This window comes from Trichoplusia ni, chromosome 5, assembly GCF_003590095.1.
Source record: "Trichoplusia ni isolate ovarian cell line Hi5 chromosome 5, tn1, whole genome shotgun sequence".
In the NCBI taxonomy this organism is placed as follows: domain Eukaryota; kingdom Metazoa; phylum Arthropoda; class Insecta; order Lepidoptera; family Noctuidae; genus Trichoplusia; species Trichoplusia ni.
This window is the reverse complement of record NC_039482.1, coordinates 9126296-9153790: the sequence shown is the minus strand read 5'-3', so window position 1 is coordinate 9153790 and position 27495 is coordinate 9126296. Positions and strand designations below refer to the sequence as shown.

The 27495-nt window shown below is 36.6% G+C and overlaps 2 protein-coding genes across 2 annotated transcripts in view; both read left to right on the top strand.

Annotated features, from left to right (window-relative positions):
- Positions 1-164: 164 nt before the first annotated feature.
- LOC113494384 (phosphatidylinositide phosphatase SAC1-like) lies at positions 165-14335 on the top strand. Its single transcript, XM_026872699.1, has 14 exons — positions 165-293; positions 1418-1512; positions 3450-3568; positions 4591-4683; positions 5227-5358; positions 5810-5918; positions 6443-6558; positions 7108-7332; positions 7993-8160; positions 9021-9230; positions 9978-10145; positions 10677-10778; positions 11206-11342; positions 11851-14335. Exons 1-14 carry the CDS (start codon positions 256-258, stop codon positions 11936-11938), a joined length of 1800 nt encoding a protein of 599 aa, XP_026728500.1. The 5' UTR covers positions 165-255; the 3' UTR covers positions 11939-14335.
- A 1399-nt stretch (positions 14336-15734) lies between these two features.
- The window catches only part of LOC113494383 (zinc transporter 2-like), a 29917-nt gene continuing 18156 nt past the window's right edge, over positions 15735-27495 (top strand). The window contains exon 1 of the mRNA XM_026872697.1: positions 15735-16089. Coding sequence (XP_026728498.1) covers positions 15958-16089 — 132 coding nt within the window. The 5' untranslated portion in view covers positions 15735-15957. The remainder of the gene's footprint in view (positions 16090-27495) is intronic.

Genomic DNA, 27495 nt, shown 5'->3' with positions numbered 1-27495 from the left:
AAACAAACAATAATTTGCTTTTTTCATTTAAAACTAATTGTATCGTTTATTTTATTTTTGTTTCTAAAAACAATAATAGTACATACTTGCAACATCACATGTATATTTCCAAACGAAGCTTTTAGTCGATTGAGTTCCACACTTTTACAGCTGAGTTAGAAAATACGTGGACACCACTAGTGTCATGTCATATATGTCAACTTTTCGCAAGTGTATGGTAGAAAATTAAATTTATTTCTTTATAAATCATCAAAAATGGCAGATCGCCTGTTTATTCACGATGATATTAAATTGTAAGTTTATTATTTATGAATAACATTGGTGTTTATCTTTGGTGTTCCTTAATTAAGTGTCATTTTAGTTATTACCTCACTAACATTTTACATTCATGTTTTCGCTGAAGCCGTATAAAATTATGTGTAATACACCGTGTAATTACTATTTGCAGTTCATGAATAACACGTACACAGCCCCATGCCGTGGAATTAAATATTTTATTACGTTTTTACATTATATTTATTGACCTTCATATAGGCATAATGTTTGTTTTCCTAAGCCTCAAAAGATATCATTACAAAAAAAAAAATACGTTATGAAAATTGGCAGTACTAAAATTCTGATCATTGCATTTATTTTAAATAAATTAATTAGAATTTTAACTATAATTGTGTAAGGCTCATGTACCCACTAGATATATATTTTTTATTACAACATGAAGTACCTAATACATCTTCCTCCAACATAATTATCGTGCCAACCTTTGCACTTACCTACAACTTAGTGGATAATGATACATTTACTTTTTCTAACATGTATTTTTTTAGCTACTGAACTGTGCTATGCTATGTGGGTATTCTGAAACTATACTCCATTTGTTTAAACAATTAAAAAAGGCTACTACTTGATGGGACTTCTTGTCTAAAAGGATAGTTCAAAATTAAAAAAAATATACATGATAACACCAATGAAATGTACCAGTTGTTTATGTACTGATACTACTGATATAAAATGTATGTGTTTGTATAGAAATACACCAAAATCATGTACCTTTTTTGAACTTTTTTAACAAATGGAGTAAGTAAAGTTGGCTGACTATCTACTAAATTTATACAATCTAGTTCCTTATTAGACTTCTGTTGTCTTTCTCTAAGCAAGAAAAATGAAATTTCAGGACTCAAGCAACAATAGTTGTATATGAAATCAGGTTTACAGTTGAAGTAGCATATATTATTTATAAGGGAAAACAATTTTTTGCTTTTACATATTTCATATAATTATTTTACAATGCATTAATTTTACAGGAAAAATACCTTAATTATTTATATACATTATGTTGACTAATCTTCACTCTAAGCAAATAAATGAATCTATTCTATTCTTGTCCAACTCTAACATAGTTTGTATATCATTGTTCCAGATACACAACATCAGATAAGTTTTATCTGGAGCCCACAATACACCCCACAGAGATCATGGTCATTGACCGGGTCACGGGGGAAGCTGTAGTCAAAGGTACATCATGGTATTGTTTTTAGTTCGTTAAGATGACTTGCACACCAAGAAATTTTGATGTTGTGTCTTGAGGGCTACTCAGACATTCAAGTCAGGTGCATGAAACCTAGACTCAGAACAAGCATGCATAGACCACACAAATGCTTGTCTTATGTGGAGTTTGAACCTTGCGATATGTCATAATACTAGTAGGCTTGGAATGTGAGTTATTTTTCATTCATCACCCAAGCCCATCATTATCTAAAAATTACAATTTCAGAGTCTACTAATTTGCCATGTATGACTTAAATTTTTTAAAGTATGTGTCTCATTGAAGAAGTCAAAGTAATTTTAGCCTTTATTGGGTTGGAACCTCCAACATTGTGCTTTTGCATATAATCTTTTACAGTTTTGACATTTTTTGTGCTTTTGCATGAATTTATTTTTACTAATATTAATTCTTATTTAATCCAATATGCAACTTAGTTGCGTTTTTTTTTTATCTTTTCCAACATATATATAATATATTTGTAAGTATAAACCTTATGCAGGTATATTATTATCCATTCCATTGAAATACTCTGCATTAGTTTATACACTTTACTCTCATTTTAAAACTGTCTGGACTTTAAAAGAAACTACAACCCCTGAGTTTGTTTCGACAGGGTAGTCTGATAGGAAATGTCGGCTTCAGCGTTCTCATAAAAAGACATGTAAAAGTGATGAAATATCCTATTTGCAGAATAAATGATTTCATTTCATTTCACATTACATGTACAAATCCATTTATAGAAATATCCAATCCTCAATCCGTCCAAAAGAACTTGTTACTCAAGAAACAAGTCAAACAAATGCCTATCAAATTAAATTTCATCTAACATGCACATGCCAATAATTTCATTGTATTTTCTCTTTAGAATGAAATTAAAATCATTGTTCCAGTGTTTAGCAATACATCTTATCTATTAAAAGATACAATTTCTATCATTATCTGAGGCTCATATAGCATAATTTTCTAATTTCATAGTGTTTAACAACTTGAGATCAAAATGAAATTGGTTAACTGTTCTGAGATTATTGTTAATGAATGTAGTTACATATGACATTAGCTTAAAGAAACCTGTAAAAGGAAATACAGAAATCTGTAATCATACTAATATAATCCAATTGTTTGTTATAATTCAAGTAATAGACTAGTAAAAGATTATGAACAAAATCACAAATTTTTAAAGAGACTGCAAAAATTTTATGTTTTCGTACTTCGTATCCAGAGGGAAATAGCGAAACAATATTACCCGGGGCTCCGATGTCTGTCGGCGTCAGTCATCAGTCTGTATCTTATAAAAGGTGCTATGCTAGCTAGACTAGAATTTTGTACAGATGTGGCATTTCTGTGGCGGCTACGCCAAACAATTGAAAAAAATTAGGAAGTTCAGCAACTTTGCTACTGTCAAGGTCACATTGTAACCTTGTTATGGACATTAATTTTAGGCCGACCCACAAATTGCGTCTCTTATTTATGTTTATAGCCAAAGATAACTTTATGCACCAGAGGCACTAATTTTCCAGGGTGGAATTCTAATAAGTTTAACCCACGCCTTAGCCCGCCGTGGGCAGGCGGCCTCCTGGCCTCTACAACTGACAAAAATCACGAGATCACTCGCGCATGCTCAGAAACCATCAGTGTTACGGAAGGCACCGGTTCCAGCTGATAATTACACATTTTTGCTGGTCGTTACAGGTAGTCAGAAGCGTAAAATCTGACAACCAGTCTTACTAAGGGGCATCGTGTTGCCCAGGTTACTGGGTTGTGGAGGTCAGATAGCATCTGGTTAGACTGGAAACCGACCCTAACATAGATGGGAAAAGGCTAGGCTGGTGATGACGCTCAGAAACCCACAATTAACCTTTTTCTTGGAGTCATCTGATGAATTATTTTTTTGTTCTGTTTTTTCCAGAATATGGCACGGTAAAAATTCCGATTCCAGCGAACGCATACAAGCCAGTATGTGGTTTCCTCGGCACCATCAAACTGTTATCAGGACTATATCTAGTTGTAGCCAAATACAGGATATTGGTGAGTCTAGAACATATCTTAATTAAAAACACTTGTTAGTAAAGATAACCGGGTATATAAAAGTCGTGATATACCGTTTTATCAGACAAAAAGTATGGTGAGTTAGATTAAAAGACAATGAAAGTCAGTAAAAGTATACCTATGCTATATTTAGGTGTATAATTCTAATGTATGTGTGTATCTGTCACTGAATTACTCCTAAACAGCTAGACCGAAATGAATGTAAGCATATAAAGTATGTTTGCTTACTCAAAATAAACGTCTTTATCTTCAACTATTACAAACTTTTTCTAATCAGTTTGTAATCTACTCGTTACAAAAATATTATTTACCGTAGCATATGTGCACCATTTAATACACGCGCACCTTGTTTTCCAAGTATTTATGGGCTTCAATTACCACGTACGGGAATCTGTCAGACGTATCAAGAATTGTGCAGTGTGTGTGTCGCCCTTAGGTCTGCCTTAGTCACCGACACGAGAAATCTTGAGACAAATAGCTGCGCTGGCCCTACGGCCGGTACATGTGACGTAGCGCTGAGTAGAAACATTCGAAAACAGACTTAAATATCGTAGTCTGAAATGCTTGTTTCGTTACAGCATTTTCGAGAGAACGCCAAACAATTATTTACTTTATGTTCTTACCATCAGAGTCTATTTTCTAGTGTCATAAGAAATCCTCTGCTTCGCCAATTCTGCACCGACAGCTAAATTTCGTTCTTAGATGTGGCCGTGTAACTTAAATGTTACAATGGTATACTCAAACTAATTTATCAGCATAGACCTAAGTATTTCAAAAAAACTTTAGTTCGTAAGGATAAACCGCGTCAGCTCATGACTATGGACACCGGCTGGGTCCGGTTCCCGTTTGGCTTATCATTTTTCTGTGGATTTTTTATCCTTTAGTCTTTAATCATAAGCTGCTTCAGCTCATAACTGAGGACGCCGCTTTGGCTTGGGTCCCGTTGGGTTTTTACGCTATGAAACTTTTATAAAGTTAAAGAGTTTTTATTCTGTTAACAGATGGGTAAACTGAATGGACACGACATATACCAGTTGGCGGGCTCTGACATCATCCCGTATGCTCGCTCGAACACACACCTCAGTAACAAACAGGTATGCTCCACTAAGCATTGTTCAAGCTCAAACGACTGGATCGATTTCGATAAAATCACGTGTCTCGAAACACTATTATTCATCACGCGTTACACAAAATCGTGTAAGTCTTTTTGCAATTTTTGATTGATGTCCCTTTTACAGAGTACTTTGGTAAGGCGGGGATATCAGAGTTACTGACTAAACCTGAACCGCCGTGGTACGTCATCCGCGTTTTTGTGTCGGCGTATCTCAGTGCTTTGCAATCCTTCATGCACCGACCGCGAGCTTCCACCGGTCAGTAGTGTGAGCCGGTGGGTCACTTTCTCGTGTTGTGTGGGGGCCGACGATCTTTACACGTCGGCCTCGTATTGGGACCACATCCATAGCACCGAATGTGGCCCCCCCTCCGTGGGTCCTATACTCGGACGACAGACACTTCCGTACCGTCGCCCAAAACCCTAGTTAGGGCGGGAGAGTGCGCTCATGCTCCACTCAACGTCCGCATATGGCACAACGATATCACAGTTTAGATATTCTTTAAGTATATATTGTCTCTTGTAGATAGAAGATAACGCGACATACGAGCGCATGGTCCGCCAGGCGCTGGACACTCCCGGCATCTACTTCTCCTACGGGTACGACCTCACGCACACGCTGCAGAGGCTGCACTCCGTAGCACCTGACTTCCACAAGGTAAACAAACATCATTTATTTATTTTAATAACAGATGAAATTATGAATTGAAATGAAGTGCTTACAGCGAATTTAGTAAAAAATGGTGAAGGAAACTCGATGCGTTTTTGAAGAATTTCCCTTTACTCCGCAGTGCGACACGATAATTCTTAATGATAACAATTTTTTTACTACAAACACATAGTCGAAAAAGCATTGTTGAAATGTCACGATAAATAAAAAAAACAACTCATCCGAAGTTGAGAGTTAACGAAAAAGGAAACAAAGTTACGGATGCTGAGATAGTTTTGGGTGATAAGATAAAAAAGGACACCGTCTCAGGTGTGCGATACTGAAGGCTAGCAGAGTCAGAGTCAAATAAATAAATAAAACCATCCATTTCAATTCTTGACCAGAAAATTACGCATAAATACATTTAAAATCAACGCCTATAAAACTGTCACATTTTCAGATGTCCATAACGAACCGAGCAGACCCCAGGTTCCTGTGGAACGGCTTCCTGCTCCGGGACTACTCAGACCAGATGTTCTCCAAGTTCACGCTGCCCCTCATACAAGGCTGTATCCTTTACTAACTTCACAAAATCAAGTTATTCAAATTAGGTTGCTAAGTAGCACTTTTTAAAGTTCAAATTACATTAGAAAGCCAGGTTTGCTTACTCTTTCTAAGTGCTTTTGCTGCTGGTGCTGGCAATTGAAATAAGAATATGAAATTTCAACATTTCAGCTTTGATTCTACAGTGGAAAAATCTCGGTCAAGTGTGATTCAGAGTCGCGATACTGAGGGTTTCGTACAAATAGACTGATACAAAAAAAATTGTCATCCCTTGTGTTCGAAAATTCCTGGTATAATCTCCGTCTATTACCGGTCTATTGTCGGTCATCTACCAAACGACGACCAACGACCATGGCATTTTTGCATAACCTCCATTTTGTTTATAGTGAAAATAACTTATTTGGGAAAATTTAGAACAGTCTACTGCTTAACTATTTCGTTTTTACCTTTTATATAATCAAAATCTCAAAAATATTAATTTTTATAAATAATTCCGGTGTTAGTTGATATTTCCTTGACCCCGGTACAGTCGTGTCCATCAACAGCGTGGTAGTGAACGGGCACCAGCTGACGTGGTCGCTGGTCTCCCGCCGCAGCGTGGACCGCGCCGGGACCAGATTCTTCATGCGAGGAGTCGACGCTCAGGTAATATACCTGTAACTAAAAGACCAGGAACAAAATATCTGAGCTTTAAAATACACCATGTATCACCCACCTATGAAACAAGTCGAGCATGTCAAATACTTGACTGGTGATTGTAAGTTACTTTAATTATTTGACAATTATTTAGTGCTATAGAAAAGATGTTTTAAAGAGCACGTAGTCTTTTTTGTACAGCAATAGCCTTATACAGTTTGTTCATTGGTACACTATCCCTGTCTGGTTTATAATTGTCCACGCAATAAAGTTAACATTGCCCCTAATAACGATGTTGCGCACAATGTACCCCACCTACTCAAAAAGCAAGGTAATAATTTTAATGCTAGAATATGTATCGTAACTCGAACAACTAAGACCCAATTTCGAATAACACTACAGTATAGCAAAATAAATGAATCAACATTTAAATATAAACCTGAACTCTAACCGCTAAGACACAATTTAAAATAACACCAAATTACCACTAACTCCGCTGAATCAACATTGAAATATAAACTTTAACTCCAACAACTAAAACCCAACTTCCTTTAACAGGGCAACGTAGCAAACTTCGTTGAAACAGAACAAATAATCGAGAGAGGCGGTGAGAAGTCCTCCTTCGTTCAGACCCGCGGCTCCATACCATTGTTCTGGAGCCAGTACCCGAACATTAAGTACAAGCCGGCTATGGAGCTGGCACATGAAGACCACGTGGCAGCCTACACCAAGCATCTGAGAGACCAGCAGCAGAGATATGGGAATCAAGTGCTTGTGAACTTGGTGAGTGGGTTTAATTTTGTATGGCTAAAAGAACTGTGTTCAGGTAGATATACAACGTGGCGACACTAATTCGACACACGGTTAGGGTTAGGAGCTATTAATTATATGAGTCATGATAGGTTTCTATAATTCGCAAATTGGCAGTTTTTTTTTCAAACAAACTAGATAATAAAAATGTAACTAAATTGTGAACACTTTGTACGAAAGTTCATTCTTGGAATTACTTACAAATGGCATTCATTACGTTTACTCGCGGCATCACGTCACATCGCCATCGCGTACTCATGTCTCATGTTCGGTCCTTTGGCGGCATAATAATATCACAAATACAAGTCGTAGGTGCAGGTTATTCAAGGGTGCATTTTTTTTATTATTTGAAACATATAATTATTTTCTTTTTAAAAAACGACCCTGATCCTGCATGAAGGAATTTAATTCCTGTATCGCGGGGGTTCCACAAACATAGAAATCACGTACATAAAGACACCCAGAATCAGATCAAGCATTCGTGGATCGCACAAATGCTTGTCCTCCGCGGGGATCGAATCCGCGACACGTCGCGCACTGTGTGTTTGGCGTGATAACCTTAACCAGTCGGCTATACGTGCAGTCAATATTGGTAATACACCATTCATATGAACCCTTGCACCTCACCCCCAGATCGACCAGCACGGCAAGGAGGAGGCGCTGGAGCGCGGGTTCCGCGCGGCGGTGGCGGCGGCCGCGCTGCCCGGCGTGCGCTACGAGCCCTTCGACTTCCACGCCGAGTGCCGCGGCATGCGCTACTACAGGCTCACCGTGCTCACCGACAGGATCGCGCATGAACAGGTACGTAACAATATCCGAACTAAATAAACTAGAAAACGTTGAGTGTAATGTATATTTTTTTCTAAGGAAAAAGGAATAAAAAGTTTCATCATCGGCCTAGCCTTTTCCCAACTATGTTAGGGTCGGCTACCAGTCTAACCGGTTTCAGCTAAGTACCAGTGTTTTACAAGGAGCTACTGCCTATCTGACCTCCTTAACCCAGTTATTTGGGCAACACGATACCCTTTGGTTAGACTGGTTGTCAGACTTTTCCAAGCTTCTGACTACCTGTAACGATTGTAAAAGATGTAGGAATAACAGCCGGGACCCACAATTTAACGTGCCTTCCGAAACACGGAGGAACTCGTCATGACAAAGATGGTCACCCATCTACAGACCAACCGCGTCAAGCACAGCTTAACCTGTGATCGATTCACTTATGCGGTTATAGCTAATTCACAAATAGGGGTTGATTGTAGACAGAAATTTTGTGTATGTTTTTTTTTTTGCTACATAATAAAAAAAATACGGTTCTACTCCTTTTAACATTTCCGTTAATGAAAAATAAAATTCTGCTAAGAATTAGTTTCGTATAAGTTTAATTATAAACTACGCAATAAGAACATTTTATACATCCAATTTTATTTTAAATATTAACTAAAGCTTACTTTGACCTAAGTACTTAATTTTAATGTGAACTTTATTGAAAACAACATAAATTGCAGATTTTGTTATTTGATTGCAATTCATTTTATACTACCTACACCAACTCATCATCATCCACATCCTTTGTCCTCTGCTGGATATAGGTCTCCCCTTTCCCACTATCATCTCTTTAGCCTCTAGAACCGTCTAGAAGTACAAAACCATCTCGTCCCCAGACGGAGTTCGGGTACTTCCTGTCCCGCGGCGGCACGGTCCTGCTGCGGCAGAGCGGCGTGTTCCGCACCAACTGCGTGGACTGCCTGGACCGCACCAACGTGGTGCAGAGCCTGCTGGCGCGCCTGCAGCTGGACGCCGCGCTCAGGCTGCTCGCCGTCACCAGCGGCGACGACGAGAAGCATCCCTATCTCGATAAACTGTTTAATAATGTGAGTCGTTTGAGTTATCGAAATTTTATAAGTTTTTATTTTTATTGAATATTTTTTTCAGGCAATCTTAAAACGTGAAATTATTGACTGTTAGCTTATCTCAAAATAAAATAATAGAGATGATGACTGGGTATAAAAGGGAAAATCTATTAAGATAATTGCAAGTCCCTCACTTAGATAATTGACAAAGATAATCTGCTTTAAACTTAAGGAGAAGGGGCTTGTGACGTAACGATGTCGTAAAATGTATGCACAATCATGACATTACACGTAAATTTCATTCACTGTAATTTTAACAATTTATGTTTGCGGGTCAAATTAAAAAATCGTATCCATTATTAAACAATGGACTACAAGCCGGAAACTGAAAAAAAAAGACATTTAAATCGAAAACCATTACAAAAAAAAATCAGATTTAGCCTTATACTGCCTTAGAAATAGGAAACAATGACTTGATGATATGATAGTCTGTCATTTTATTGAAATTTGTATTATCGAGTCTAATAAAGTTATTTAATATATTGACTTACTGAGACCCTTCCAAACGTAAAAATAAACATTTATTAAGAAGTTCAGTGCGTATGAATCATTATTCCATCATGTTATCATGAATAATTTATTGTCTGCTATATCTTATGTAATTATTTAAGCCGTATGTTTCTTTTCTGATAAATAAATAAATAAATATGACATGAAAGTGTATATGTATCCATTTTTGAAGTTTTGTTGTCGTGTCCCTCGTGTCAGGTGTGGGCGGACCACGCGGACATGATCTCGACGCAGTACTCGGGCACGGGCGCGCTGAAGACGGACTTCACGCGCACGGGCGCGCGCACGCACCTCGGCCTCGTGCGCGACGGGATCAACTCGCTCACACGCTACTACAAGAACAACTTCAGCGACGGCTTCCGACAGGTACGCCATACTATACATACCTATAACATTGTCAATGTTTTAATGTTGGCCCGAGACTCTTTATTCTTACCCCACTTGTCGCGGTAGTGAATAAGTGAACAAGTAAAGATCCGGGACGGCCCATTCTTTAAAATGTAATTTACTTAAATTATCACATCATTGGTGGCCCTATCCGCTATATCGGAGGTCGTGGTTCGATTCCCACCCAGGATAAATATGTGAAGAGCACGATCACGTTTTCTATATCTGGGTTTCATTTATCAATATTATGTATGTATTTAGAAATATATTAATACGTTTATCAGTTGTCTAGAACTGATAGTAAAAGCTTTCGTTAGTTTTAGGCTAGATGGCGTTGCATAAAAGATGGGGCATATTATATTTATAACCTTTAGATAACAGGTTAAACCAATATTCGAATCAAAACCATTTTCCAGGCTAGAACCATACTAGATTGAAACAAAAATTGTTTTACTGCGTATATTTATCCATAATTTCACTTTATACATATGATTTGTTATTGTTTTCCAGGACTCGATCGACCTTATCCTGGGTAAATACGTGATCTCGGACGGTGAAGGCAACTCGCTGCCGTGCCCGCTGCGCCGGGACAGGGACTGGAAGTATATCACGGTGAGTACATACTGGTTAAACAAGTTACCACACCACCACTGTGCGCGTCGTGTCGTGGGTTCGATGCCCGCGTGAGACAAGCATTTGTGTGATCCACTAATGCTTGTTATAAGTCTGGGTGTGTACGTGATTTGTATGTTTGTAAAACCCCCCGCGACACGAGGACTAAATTTCTTACTGCGGGAGTGATTTTAAAACATTTTTGGCTAGCCTGATGGTCCAGTGGTTGTTGGCCTTGACTGCTATACAGGAGGTTCGATACCCACTCAAGTCAAATGTTTGAGTGATGAGCACGATCATTTGTTCTGTGCTTGGGTGTAATTTAGCTTCAATATGTTATCAGTTGTCTACTACTCATAATACAAGGCGTTGTGTGAGAGTATTGGAATATTATAAGGAATACTGATGTTGTTGTGTCCCCGGGCAGTTCCCGTCGGTGCTGCTGGTGGCCGTGTCCATGTTCTGCGCGAGCGCGGCGCTCCCGCAGCGCTACACCAGCGAGGTGCTGCTCTACCTCATGTTCTGGGGCGCCGCCGTCACCGCCACGCTCACCTTCATCTGCAGGTAACACTACTGTACACGACGTTATTGAGAAGAGTCTGTGTCAAAACTGTGTAGTCCCTGTGCGAATAGATAACAACACTGCACTACTGTATACAATGTCATCGAGTTATGTCTGTGTCAAAACTACGTTGAGACGTAAATTAAACGAATTTGACTTTATTGACGTAAACTCTATTCAGATTCATTTTACGGTATCAGCGCCGCGTTCACGTCCATGTCAAAATACTTCTGGGTTGTCTGCTGCGTTGAAGGTGTTTAAAAATAGCCCCGTGTTGTTGCTGTGCCACAACAGCGTTGAGTTGTCGCGTTATCAAAACAGTGCTGCATTAGCACTGTGTCCGAACAGCATCTTTTCATTCTTAAACTTAATAACGTTCAAATATCTTTAAAAAGATTGTTTATTGCCAGTCATCGGCACGTAGCGCTCGAAAATCCGCCTAAAATGTATCACTCCAGCGATACCTAGGTCAACGGGGAGGAAAATTCACAATAATCTTATATTCCCTAGACACGGCAAGGAGTTCGTGGACTGGCCCCGGCTGGACGCGGGCGGGCTGGCCGCGGCGCGAGCCCTCCCGCCGCCGCAGTCTTTATGATCGCCGACTTGCCGCTCGTAGTCGTCGTGTAGCTCACACCCATAGCCTCGCCCCGCGCCAGAGCGGGACGGGAGACCAGCTGGGACCTAGTGTTGTTCGATAGGTAGGTTGTGTACTTATGTTATGATAGAAAGTTTTATGTAGACCAAATATTAACTTAATTCAATTGTGAATGATGGTTTGTGATTGTAGAATCGATTTAGGCCAAATATTTTCTTAATTCTGTTGGTTTGTGATGGTATATGCTCTTTATCTGATAGTTTAAATTTGCAAAGACCTTTATTTTTATATACTGGGTTTTACTGTAATGCTTTCACCAACAGTGATAATGAATTGGGGATGTGCATACTCCGATTAAAAACATCCCGTTCTGTACTTACATTGCGTAGTTCTGAGGCTTGCAAATACCCCCTTTTTAACCGACTACGCTATAAAGTTGGTAGTGAATCGTTTTGTATTTCATAATAAGTTTTTTTTTGAGTTTATGAAATACACTTATGGTTTCAACTTGTCTAATGCTGTATAGCTACATAGGCCACAGTAGTATTAAAATAAATAGTTGGAAGCACATATCTCGGGCTTCCTGACTTCATGTATGACGTCATAATTTATTATATAGCTATCGTAAATGGTTGGTCTTCCTATACAAGTATAATATTAAAATATTTCAAATATTATTTTTCTATCTTAAATTATTAACTTCTATCGATAACAGAGAACAACACTAGTTAACAGCCCTTAAAATAGGACACTTAATCAACGTCTACCACAGTTTAAATTGTACTTTATTCCTTACATCTTAGAGTTCATTTTGAATCTAATAAGATTTTAAAGTCCCGTTGTACAAATATTAAATGAACATACAGCCGAATGATTGTGTGGGATGTGTTTTTATTTCAGTTTATAAATCATTATATTAAAATGTATCTTAATATTTTGTCTGGCAACCCTTTCGAGGGAAAGTGACTATTTTCAGTATTGCCATCATCAAACAATTAAATCAACGAAATATTTTTCGATCTAGAAACTTCTATATTTAAGAAGACTTTTCACGTTTCTATTTAGCATCACTTACCATAAACAATCATTGGGCTGTCAAATTAAATATTGACCATAGATAATTTAGACAAAACTCGTTGCTATTTTTGCTTAGTATAAATTTATTATTATGTATATTTGATTTCAAAGCTTCAACGACATTTTTACTTAATTCCAAGATATATGAATTTGAACCTTATGTATTTGTAATAGAGTGCCATTTTAAAATACAAAAATTGACAGATTTGACATAAAATTCGTTTACTCTTTGAGATCAAATATACATGTGTTTGGTATAAATATGTATTAGCATTCCAATGTTACGTAAAGTGATATATCGGACTTACATTTGTCATGTCCCTGGGAATAATAATATTTCAGTTATTTCAAGATATTACTGGAATTTGGCTATAAATTTATCAACTTTAGACATTTTAAGAAAATGCATATTTCAATATACACTAGTGACATTTTCTTAAAGTAATTTGATGACTACACTGAATCGTGAATCACATAAAACAAAACAATTTTATTTTTGCGGGTGGCGGAAATCGGAAATAAAATTAATCCGAACGAATTCAACTGCTTTTGAAGTAATGACAGCGTTACTAGCACCATTTTCAACGGAACACATAAGTTTGTAGAACTATCAGTACTTATACTACTTGCCATTCAGTCACAATACACCTTTAAGTGCACATACAAGTCGTTTTTAAATGTTCTGGTGTGAGTATCTGTGAGTCCGACGTATCACCGCTTGCACTCAGACCGAACAAATTCGTAGTAATGTCGAGATGCAGCTTATATTATTTAAATGGTGGTTTGTTGCTGTGGTCCAATCTAATGTTCCTTGTCAAGGAATATGACAGTTCTGTGTGGTGACGTCAGCGTTTATGTTTTTAATGAAGATTGATTGATATGTAATGTTCGTTTTTAACATTTGTTAGGTGAAAACTTCAGATAAACTCTTTTTTTCTTTATAAAGAATCTTTATCCAGTTCCCTTTGAAATTTTATATCAAATCGACTCTTAAGCATGTTAAAAAATTCGTCAAATATCCTACCCTCGATAAAGTAGAATCTCAAATACCGAGATACTACAAAAGATAATTGAAATCTGTAAACAATCGGTCTGGGATATTGACCTTAAGCATTGTTCAATTCGCGCCAAGGTACAATAACACTGCCTTGGACTGAATGAATGAGGTTGCGACCTCTATCCAACCTCTTTGTACATTTAAGAACTTTAGAAGTCTCTTATAATAGATCAAATGAATTTATGCTCACTTTACGACATTTCTTTAGACGAGACGAAGCAGTCCTAATAACTTTAGATTTTCCTGCTTAACTCTTTCTCAAATTAGAATAAATAATAGTTAAAACATAAACGCCTACGTCAACAATTTTCATAGGTAACGACGACTCGAGACGGCTAAACCTTAGACATAACGCTGCGGAATGGACCTGCATTTATATACTTTCCTCTATTGTATAAACTTTAAGTGTTGCCAGTAAACGATTTATTGTTTGTGTAATCTGTGACTGTCAGATGACTGTCATTTGGACACTTTGTGACAGAAAATGTTAGGATATATATTTTTGGACTATTAAAAAAAAATTGCTAGGCATGTAGTTTCTTTAACTCCTCGCGTGATGTGAACCACTTTTAAGTAACATTTACTGGCAACACTATTTAATTTTAATAGTGATGTATATTTGTGATGTTTTTATTCTTATTTTTGAGGAAAGTGATGTACCGTTACTGAGGATTAAAGATATTAAACTAAAGTTTTATTATTATATTCTTCGTTATGTATATTCCTTGATCTTTTACCTTATTTTATTGGTCTGTTCTTATTTAAGCGGTAGTAGAAAAGGTGAAGATTTAATTTCCGCAGTGTTATATCAAGGTGTGTTTATTATAATAATTGTTATATTTTGTCATCTTGTGTAATTTATTAATTTTAATCTTGTAATTTTTATGTAAAAGATATTTCAATAAACAATGAATCGGAGGGTTTTCGTTTTATTTGTGTTCGCCGCAATCAATGATTGTTTGCTAGTGGGTGGCTGTCGTGGGTTCGATTCCTAAAACTGCTTATCTTGAGTCTCGATGTCTTGGGCATGTGACTTGATATTTGTGTAACTACGTGCGGGATTCATTTTTCAAACAAGAAAATATGAGAAAAATCTTGTAAACTATAAACTATTATAAATTATAAATGACAACTAAAGAAGGTATTCCTGTATCTTATACACGGTTTACATTTAATACTACCATTGTTGTAATTCAATACAATAGGTATACTTAAAACACAAAGACCTTCAAAAATCAGTAGGTATAATAAAAATTCAACGCATGTGTCAGTAAACTCAAGAGTAATAAAAAAATCGCTCACAAAGAAGAAAAATGCAAATGTAACATTTTCAATTCAAATATATTCATCTGAATGCGTCATTTTATGAACGCAGTCATATCGATTCGATTGCTGTCACTCAAAATGTCACCGCTCTGTCTACGACTGTTCGGAAACCAAAATCACTAAATACCAGTGATTTTTTACAACTTTATTAAACTTATTGCATTCAAGTATTTTCTTATTACACTGCAAACTTATGCAATTATATTATCAGCTATTAACTTTTACCTTATAGATTCATTAATAAAGATATTTGTCTACAATAATATTTTGACAACATTATTATCAAGTGACGTAACTGACGGACTCGACACCGTCGTGCTTCAGAACGCAAGTCCCGTCGGAGCGAGAAATACGCGAGCAGACACGGGCAATATTTATCTCAGTATTATCTCAAACGTTCGAAAGTCATGCTAATTCTATGATAAAATATAAAAAGCATATTTAGGCTGAATATTTCAGTGGCACGTGCGTTGCTTTAGTGTGATTTTTAAGTAAAAAATATGTGTTTAGTGGAGTGAGAGATTTTGCTTGTTTTTTTTTTGCGATTGTCGGCGCCAGAATGTCTGATGAGCTCGAGGCTCGGATGTGGGACGACGGGAGCTCCCGGTACGAGTCCCGGAGCCGCGGACCCTACTTCGAGTCGGCCTTCGCCTCCTCAGAACACTTAGACAGAGCCCCTTTGTTGTCTGAGGTACGAAACTATTTTATTAAATTTTTACGACCCTATAAACGCAAGGGATTTATTATTATATTTTATTGCAATTGCCGAGCAATTCTATTAAGTTACAATTTACATAAAACGGATAAATCAATTTTCTGTTTACAAATTTGCATGTAATCAATTCGATTTTGTAGTTGTGGATTTAACCCAATTTGGACTTTAAACTAGAACTCAATTATATACCTACTGACTTTGTAACAACACTAATTTGACATTTATAACTACAACTTTAACATTCCTCCAAATTAAATTAAACAAGTTATGGTGTATTTCTCAAAATCCAAAAACATTTATTAAACATGGGCTAACAACAGCAAAAAAACTAATTTCATAAGTATTTGTAAAAATGGGCCTCTGGTTTATATGATTAAACCAGGGCAGACAAACAATGTCAATCTTTCATATAATAAATAAACTTACAAATTATACATAAGTACAATCTGCAATACGTTGTCAAGCTTAAAAAATGATAATATTATAATACTTTAAACTACCAAATTCTATTAAACCCAAAAAACTTTACTTGCCATAAAACATTATCGGAGTAGTTCAATGAAAATTATTTGATGTCTTAAGCCACCTAATATAATGTGGCCGAGATAAAAAGATAAGATATACAAACAAATTGTTACTACTACTGTACTTATAAATATTTAGTTTTACAAGATAAGCCGTTGTTTTATCTTCATTTACTTATTACAACTTATATTTTAATCGTTGAATATGATGTAAAGAGGTTGGAACTAAGTCTTTTGGTGATCTTAAGACAACTTGATAGGAGTCACTGTATTTAGAATGATTGTAAATTTTATTGTCAATCTGAAATGAAGTGAACTACTTCTAAGTAGTTTTTTTAATATGCCAAGTCAGAGGAATGAGGTTGGTGTATACTCTGTCAAATGGTTGTAGTGTTGTGCATCAACCATATAATAAGAAAATGATTAAAAAAAATACTATTTTCGTTTAATTTTAAAGAAAAACTGTTAAACTAATTTTTAAGCAATTTTTAATTATTTTGATAATAATTTGAAATTAATGTGATGGCGTCATGGAGCAAATTTATTTACTAAAATAACATTTCTCTTTCAAATAATTATGATTCCATCCAAGTTAGGTTGATAATATTGTAACATAAGTCACATACTTATGTTTAATGGACAATACCACTAAACACTTAGTAGCAAGAAAGGAACAAGCTTAAATAAATAAATAAAAAAATCATATTAAAATTGGTAATGACGTTTGTAATCTTGATACAGCTTTAGTTGTCTGGGTTATAACTCACTCCACAACCTTGGGCATAATAATTATAGGAAGTGATATGTTTTGACAGTCTTAACATTTGTATTTAACTATTTACTTATCATTAAAAATCAACATTTGTGGAATGTGTTAATTATTACAAAATTTTTGTTATTTACTCCAGCTGTGTTTTGAATGACGAAAAGATGACAGACTAATTTAATTTGCAGTATAATTTCTATATAACATTGCCTTCCTTGAACTTCCTGTTTTTTAATTGAGTTGAGAGACGTTGGAAACCTTTTTTTTTTGGTACCTATATTCAGTTTCGGATACTGGGGACTATTGCAAAAGAAAAACTCGAAGGAACAATACGCCGGCATTGTCAACTGTCACAATACCTGGGATCAACCTATTAAGCATTTTGCGACATTACTTCATCTAAAGCTCGTCTCATAAATGTATCAATTAGTAAACAATAGTTTAAAACAATTACACGTTATCTAAAGCTGCGCCTGAATATTTTTATTATCTTAGCCTATTTAAATAAATTATTATATCTGATATCATCATGTGACTCGCATTTTTGATATTGTTATCTCGTGATAAACGTCTCATACAGTTCAAACTTCAAACTAATCTTTACGCCCTTAGCCATGTGTGGGTAACCCTTGTAAATACACAATGACGTTGGGTACTAATACAGCTTTCATTTGTGTGTCACTGTAACACAAGTAAAAACTTCAGTAGTCATCAATCGCTGTTAAATGCACGCACACATAGCGCCGCGCGCACATATGAGTTGAACTTTCAAAGCGTCTCAAAAGTAAGTAATCATGGTCGTGAAAGCGTGAAAAGGTATAGGTATACGGCGGCATCTGTCTTCCACACTGACCCTCAGTGCCTACCTGCTAAGAAATAACTATTATCGCCCTTAGATGTTCGTTTCTCACACACAAAACTGGAAGATATAGTCATTAATATAATTAACATAATTGGGGTACATTTTAAATACATGCATGACGCCGTGTGGTGTAATTTAACGCTTATATACGTTACGTATACGTTAACGTTTGAGAAAACCTTTTGGTCTGATTTTTGGTTAGTAACCAGTGACACCAGCCAGTGTCGCGACATAGAACAGTGCACTAGCGTTACAGACAGATAGTACGACAGACATGAGGCAAAATACTCATATTTTTACGTTCTTTAATTCCTTCCGAAACACGGAAGTTGTCATATTTATTTTTAAAACGTACAAACACGCAAAAATTCCGGGAACAAAAGTTCACACCAAAGCTGATTTCAGTATCTTCGGTGGAATACCGCGCGACACATACGTTCTTGAATACTGCAACCGTGAATACTGCTCAAGTTTGAATACTCCTTTATGTTCTAAAGACACCTTAGACATGCTGCTGACTATTAAAAACAAATGCTATACACGCGCTCCTTCAATATAAGTCTTAAAGGCCGATAGTCTTTTATTTCTTCGGAAAGCCGCTGAGCTTCTCACTAAAACCTCTAAAACGAGACTTATCGTGCGACTTACAATACATTGCTGACCCGCAAAACAAAAGTATGTGAAGTGATAAAACATTGCCGGCAATGTATGGCCACTTGCACGACATTCTCGTCTCGTCTTATAAGGTTGAACCATCGAACTATAGGCCCATAAAAAGTCTATAGGCAGCGGGGTATTACAATGTACTTGAAGTCGCCTGATCATTCAAGTACTTGTCCGCACTTTGCCTCTTTGTAACTGATGATAACTGCTATCCACGTACTACTAATAATACCATATTATATTTATTATCATCATCATCAGCCCGTCTCAGTCCTTTGCTGGACATAGACCTCTCCCTTCCTTCGGCTCTCCGTCTTCAATTCTTGGCTGCCCCAATATTATACTTACACCCATGTTAATTGTGGATCTTATTGAAACACATCTATTGTGAATGTGTAAAGTACCAAAATATTTTACAAAAGACCTATTGTAAAATATTTTAAACCGAGTTTCACGATTCGAAACAAATAAGATTTTCATTAAATACGAACAAAGATTTTTAAATACAATTAAAAATCTTACACAATAGAAACGCCAAATTATTACAAAAAAGGCCAAGTGCGAATCGGAGGCACTCACAAACAGTTCTGTAACATAAAAAACATGTTTGTTGTACAGGAGATAATTGCTTCAATATTTATTTTATCATATTGTTTGTATTTCTTTTTATAAGGACAAAGAATAAACCTATTTTCTTTTTCAAATTGCTACTGTCTAACTATCACGGATAGATAGACGGCCGCGTCTTAGTAATAGGATCTCATTTTACCCATTTTGTACAGTCTTTTGGAACCCACATATGATCCACAATAGAAACCCTAAGTAAATATAAAAACGCGCAAAATGTTGTACGAGTAACAATACATCACCCACACCCTCTGGATATCCTGCGGCTATATTCCCTTTTCTTCCGAAACCAATATCTTAACTGCTGCTGTATTACTTAAGTAACAAAAGCAAAGTAACAGCAAACGTTTCGCAATACCATCGCACAAAAAAATGACGGCAAAAATTTTGCGATACCGCGTGATGAGATAAAGATTTTTGCCATCTCATTGCTATTGTTATTTATCTAATACCACCGTTACCGCAATAATCCATTTCTATGTTTACTTTAGCACAACACTGAACATAAAACTTGATATATTAACAATTGGATCTCGTTAGCATTGTACTGCGAAGGAAACAAGTTCGGAGACATTGATTTCGTGAATTCTATGAACGATAGGAGGAAAAATCCTTCTTTATAATATTACAAAGACGAAAGTTTGTATGTGTGGATGTATGGATGTTTGTTCCTGTTTCACGCAAAAACCACTGAACGGATTTAGACGAAACTTGGTACACCGATAGTTTAAAACCCGGATTAACATAGAGGATAATTTTTATCCCGATTTTATGCTCTCGTGGGTTTCATTTTGGATTTTTTGCGGAGGGGCTCGCGGGCAAAAGCTAGTGTCAAAATATTTTGTGAGTGACGAGTGGGTGTTTGAAAAGACTGACCTTTACCATTTGTGATGTATTTGTCCGTTTTCCTCGATGAAGTAAGATCAATTTTGTATGGCTTTTCTCTTGTGGCGGAAACCGCAGATCGATAAGTGTAACAAATGATCTGTACTATGAAATAAATGTTTGTAAGTTTGTTCTATACACTTTTCTGAACAATTTAAACGCGCTGTGAAGGTTTTCGTCTAAAACAAACAATGTGTAGGTTAAAACTTTTACTTTGGTTGCTAACCACGATGCGGGCTCTAGTTATAAATAAAGAGTTTCGAAATTAGACTCAACGTAGGACTACGTCGTTGTCTTCCACGTCTGGTTCTCACGTCTTTCGCTCATAGATATGAGTGTCCCTCAAGCCTGAAACACAGTCCAGTCGCTTATTTCTGGATGTCATGTCCGACACTCACGCTACATACTCTTCTTATCTTGATAGCTGGCATTCATTCTTTTTTGTTAGTTCAAGTTGCAATATAACATATCTATACTAATATATAAAGCTGAAGAGTTAGTTTGTTTGTTTGTGTGAACGCGCTAATCTCAGGAACTACTGGTCCAAATTGGAAAATTCTTTTTGTGTTGAATAGACCTTTCATCGAGGAAGGCTTTAGGCTATAAACCATCACGCCGCACTAATAGGAGCGAAGATACAATGGAAAATGTGAGAAAAACAGGGCAGGTATAAATCATAACTTATATCTTCTACCCACGGGGACGAAGTCGCGGGCACCAGCTATTAGTAGCATGAAGTTCAAATCTTATATGACCCAAGTCTCGAAACCTTTAGGATGCAAAATATTTACATTACATCTTAAAACGTTCAAATTCCTACCGCGACTATTCAGCTATACTTGAGATGTAGATATATTGCATCTGAGACTGAACCCTTCTAACGTCTGCGTCACGTTGGTCCTGGCGGTCATATCTATCAATCACGCTTGTCACTCACGCCTGATTATCACGTTTGCTACTCAAGTCTGGCCTTAATGCCTGAATCTCATGTTAGTCTCACGCCTGAATCTCATGCCTGACTCATACGCCTAGCACCCACACCCAAACTGCAGTCTCGTTTTTGACGCAGCCTGCAGTTTACACTATGAAGATATATCGTTGTTAAGATAACTACAGATAAAAGTATAGACCACAACATGTTTTGTAACAACATTTAAAAGTTTCGGGGTAAACAACTTGAGGTAATATTTTATTGTGCAAGTTACAGAGCTAAGTATGTTCATACTAGAAGTGCTTGTTCAAGCGTAGTTCTATTATCATTATTCAACAAATATAACCGATCTCTATTCTTCTATTATATTCAATTCTCGTGTCACGGTGTGCGAAATTTAACTACTCCGAAAGGGCTCGTCCGATTCTCATGAAATTTTGTGTGCATACTGGGTAGGTCTGAGAATAGGACATCTATTTTCACAGCTCTATTTTTTTGCCCTAGAACTAATTTGTATGGCAAAACATCGTTTGCCAAGACAGCTAGTTTATTAACAAAATAGCTAATTTATAAAGTTATAGGATATGAAACCGACGTATACTTATTGTAGAATTAAAAATTCGGATTTTGGACAACCATCGAGAGCAAAATAATAGTTTAAACTAAGATCATTATAATTTTTCTTTGTTCTTTCAAAATAATCATTTGTTCACAACCTTCCCTACCAATACTGTTCTACAATGTCCCATTTCCCTGACCTACATTCGTTATTTCCCGGTACCATTGAAGCCACTTCTAGCACACAACAATGGCACAAGTACATCCTGAGTTATATTGTTTCAAGCTCGTGATATAATACGGAACGATTTCGTTACTCGTTGCGAAGTTTCCGAACGCGCTTGTCTGATTAAGTTTGTTTCGGAAACTAGATCGTACGTTTTATTAGATAGACTTGTTATTTGTGAGTGTCTAGTACATAAATTTTCTAACAAACATTTAATGTACTTGTGGAAAGTCTTCGAAACTGTTCGTTCTTTAGTACTTCTTATCGTATGATTTATGAACTTTCTGGTGTCAGAGCTTAAAACGGTCGTAGGCTTGTGACGTGGTTTTGCACACCCAAAAGACGCAAATGTGCCGGTTTCCTCAGGATTTTTTCTATCATTGTTTTAACAAGGTGATAATTACGTGGTACCACATAAAGATGCGAGCTTTGTTCCAGAACATGGTAGTACTTTTGACATCGTAGTCCAATGTTGATACCACTATACCCATTTGAGCCAAACTTAGGAGCGACCACATTGGTGCTCGGGAGACAAAACCATTCTGTCTATTATATCACTTGACTTGGTTGCCAGTTGTGTCTCAAAAGAATGAAACAAAACTTTTCGTCAAATGGTGCGCTGATCTTGAGCGCTAATAAAATATGTGCTAACCAAACAGTAATTGAATCCCAGCACAGAGTGCGCACTCAACCACTTAGGGAATATTTATTCGTGCACCTAACGCCACCAGAACAAAGAACGCCCTCTTTCCAAAACGTTCGCACGTTCGTCAGCAGCACTTCGACGTATTTCTTAAATATTTTTGCTAAAATAGGTGGCAAAACATCCGGAATTCGGGAATGGAAAACATACAGCATCCCCTTCGCTTGCAAAGACTAAATATAGTAAATAGCTTTTAGTAAATACTGCAACACGAATGTCCAAAAACATGTGTAGTATTTTCGGTTCATGTTTGTGATTTTCCATGTTCGTAAATAACGCTGAATGCCTATGGAATTTTGTAGAAATTTTATGTGGTTTTTTGTAGCTATATAGAATCATTACATCATCATCTATACTAATATATCAAGCTGAAGAGTTTGTTTGTTTGAACGCGCTAATCTCAGGAACTACTGGTCCAAATCGAAAAAATATTTTTGTGTTGAATACAACACAAAAATATTTTTTCTAAACCATCACGCTGCGAGTAATAGGAGCGAATATACAATGGAAAATGTGAAAAAACAGGGCAGATATAAATCATACCTTATATCTTCTACCCACGGGGACGAAGTCGCGGGCACCAGCTATTAGTAGCATGAAGTTCAAATCTTATATGACCCAAGTCTCGAAACCTTTAGGATGCAAAATATTTCCATTACATCTTAAAACGTTCAAATTCCTACCGCGACTATTCAGCTGTACTTGAGATGTAGATATATTGCATCTGAGACTGAACCATTCTAACGTCTGCGTCACGTTGGTCCTGGCGGTCATATCTATCAATCACGCTTGTCACTCACGCCTGATTATCACTTAATGCCTGAATCTCATGTTAGTCTCACGTCTCCCACTCACACCTGAATCTCATGCCTGACTCATACGCCTAGCACCCACACCCAAACTGGAGTCTCGTTTTTGACGCAGCCTGCAGTTTACACTATGAAGATATATCGTTGTTAAGATAACTACAGATAAAAGTATAGACCACAACATGTTTTGTAACAACATTTAAAAGTTTCGGGGTAAACAACTTGAGGTAATATTTTATTGTGCAAGTTACAGAGCTAAGTATGTTCATACTAGAAGTGCTTGTTCAAGCGTAGTTCTATTATCATTATTCAACAAATATAACCGATCTCTCTTCTTCTATTATATTCAATTCTCGTGTCACGGTGTGCGAAATTGAACTACTCCGAAAGGGCTCGTCCGATTCTCATGAAATTTTGTGTGCATACTGGGTAGGTCTGAGAATAGGACATCTATTTTCACGGCTCTATTTTTTTCCCTAGAACTAATTTGTATGGCAAAACATCGTTTGCCAAGACAGCTAGATTATTAACAAAATAGCTAATTTATAAAGTTATAGGATATGAAACCGACGTATACTTATTGTAGAACTAAAAATTCGGATTTTGGACAACCATCGAGAACAAAATAATAGTTTAAACTAAGATCATTATCATTTTTCTTTGTTCTTTCAAAATAATCATTTGTTCACAACCTTCCCTACCAATGCTGTTCTACAATGTCCCATTTCCCTGACCTACATTCGTTATTTCCCGGTACCATTGAAGCCACTTCTAGCACACAACAATGGCACAAGTACATCCTGAGTTATATTGTTTCAAGCTCGTGATATAATACGGAACGATTTCGTTACTCGTTGCGAAGTTTCCGAACGCGCTTGTCTGATTAAGTTTGTTTCGGAAACTAGATCGTACGTTTTATTAGATAGACTTGTTATTTGTGAGTGTCTAGTATATAAATTTTCTAACAAACATTTAATGTACTTGTGGAAAATCTTCGAAACTTTTCGTTCTTTAGTACTTCTTATTTTATGATTTATAAACTTTCTGGTGTCAGAGCTTAAAACGGTCGTAGGCTTGTGACGTGGTTTTGCACACCCAAAAGACGCAAATGTGCCGGTTTCCTCAGGATTTTTTCTATCATTGTTTTAACAAGGTGATAATTACGTGGTACCACATAAAGATGCGAGCTTTGTTCCAGAACATGGTAGTACTTTTGACATCGTAGTCCAATGTTGATACCACTATACCCATTTGAGCCAAACTTAGGAGCGAGCACATTGGTGCTCGAGAAACAAAACCATTTTGTCTATATCACTTGACTTGTTTGCCAGTCGTGTCTCTAAAGAATGAAACAAAACTTTTCGTCAAATGGTGCGCTGATCTTGAGCGCTAATAAAATATGTGCTAACCAAACAGTAATTGAATCCCAGCACAGAGTGCGCACTCAACCACTTAGGGGATATTTATTCGTGCACCTAACGCCACCAGAACAAAGAACGCCCTCTCTCCAAAACGTTCGCACGTTCGTCAGCAGCACTTCGACGTATTTCTTAAACATTTTTGCTAAAATAGGTGGAAACATCCGGAATTCGGGAATGGAAAGCATACAGCATCCTCTTCGCTTGCAAAGGCGAGATATAGTAAATAGCTTCTAGTAAATACTTCTACACGAATGCCCAAAACCATGTGCAGTATCTTCGAGGTTTGTTTGTGAGTTTCCTTGTTCGTGAAAAATGCTGAATGCCTAAAGAATTTTGAAGTATGTGGAATCTTTACATCACCACGAGTAACACAGGTGTTGGGTATGTGTTTCCAAAAATCGGTCAAGTGCTAGTCCGACTCGCGACACTTTCTGAAGAAATATACTTCAGAGAAATAGAAATTGGTCATCCACTACATTTTTTACTCATGCCATTTTTTGCCTCGGTTTTACTGTTATTTTTTTTTTATTAAATGTTATTGTTGTTTCTTTTACCGAACTTTAAAGGGTACGAAACTCTCAAAAGAATACAACTGCCATATAAAATGGTCGATCAATTTTCGGGTTATACTTTCGAAAATAAAAAAACCATATTATTTTTTTAATTAACTCACCGTTTAAGTTTAGATCTAATAATCATTACTCGACTGAAATAATTTACCTGAGTATTTAATAAACAGTCCAGCGTAACATAGGCTTCAAATGTGTTTATTCCGTCAAAGAAATAAAAGAACAGGCCACAAAATGGAGTATGTTTATTTTACAAAGAAATAAAGAAAACATACGTTTATTCTATAGAATTAGATGGACCTAAGGATGTTATTCCGTGCCGCCTCGCCATTTGGCGCCGTGCCTCTACAAGCTTAACAACCTGCCTATAAAGGAAAATACTCTAGCATTCTACCTAATTTAAGATACGGTTTATCGACAAGCCTTTTTGTTGGGGTTGCCATGTGAAATAATGACATCTTTTAGAGGGTATCCCTGGGTGACCTGTTTTATTGATCTTTTTGGGCCGAAATAGAATCGATTTCGTTAAGTGGGTCTAGTATTTTATTAAACAGTTTTAGTATTATATTGATGTAGTATTTAACTATCAATTATTATTTTGGTAAAACGCAAGGTGCTATTTTGTGATAGCAAATACCTACTTCGAAAGAGATTGTTTTTTTTTGTTACTCTTTGCAGGTATTTTTAAATCAATAAAATAGATAAATTGTAAGTAAAACAGGCTGAAAAAAAAAGAAAGAAATTCTATCGTGCGGTCTCGGTCTGTCATTGCATAATAGAATTTAAGAAGAAATATAGTTAAAGGAAAGTCAATGAGAAAAGCTTAATTGGAAGATCACTTATAAGTAAAGAGGCCTGTGCCCAGCAAATGTGTCATTAGTAAATACGGTCATAAGTAATATTTACTCCTAAATCGAGTAAATACAGTTAAGACCAACTAAAACACATTAACTATTATCTTATCTACTTATAATTATTATTTAACTAAACAGTGCTTCGTTCAGTATTGACTACAGATTAGATCCGGCCCATTAAGTATCCCGCCTTAATCCCGTACCCTTTAGCCCTTGTCCCTATGGGCTTGTACTATTTAAACTTAGCCCTAAATAATCAAAACTAATCCTCTTTGCACTTCCTTTGCAGAGTATTAACTTAGGCCCTTTATAAAGTATGCAACGAAATTCTCTGTATTCGACTATTTTAGCTACGGCCTTACTACTGAAATAAACTAGTTTTCACGCAACTATCTCCAAACAAACTCAGAGCTTTTTGAGAAGCTTATTATTATATTTTGTGTTTGAATTAATCTATATTTGTCTTCATCATCATCAACCTTAATTAAACCACTGATTGCCCGTTCGCATCAATTATATTGGAAGCCAAATACGACCTTTGGCTTCCAATATGGGTCCAATCCCATCATGCACTACTCTATTTCGAATTTATGTGCGTATCGGCTAAGGATAACATCGTATTAAACCAGCACACTTAAGATTTTTTCACGGCGGCGTGTCAAGCCCTTTCAGATGTCTACGAGCGGCTTGAACTCTAACACCAGGTTGTTCATTAAATATCCGAAAAAGAAGAATATAATAATAACAATGAAACGAAAGCTATGCAAATCAACAGCAAATTACCAAACCATTATCTTTTATAGAATTTCTCGTCAAATTACCGCGCCAATTAACGCCTGGTAATTATCGTTACAACATGACCTAGTTACTGTGCCTTATCTTACCATGCATGCATGTAACATCTACGTAGGTACCTATAATATGCTGGTTACGATCCGGCCCCGCCCGCTTGTAAATTGTTTGTCGGTGAAAAGCACTCTTCAT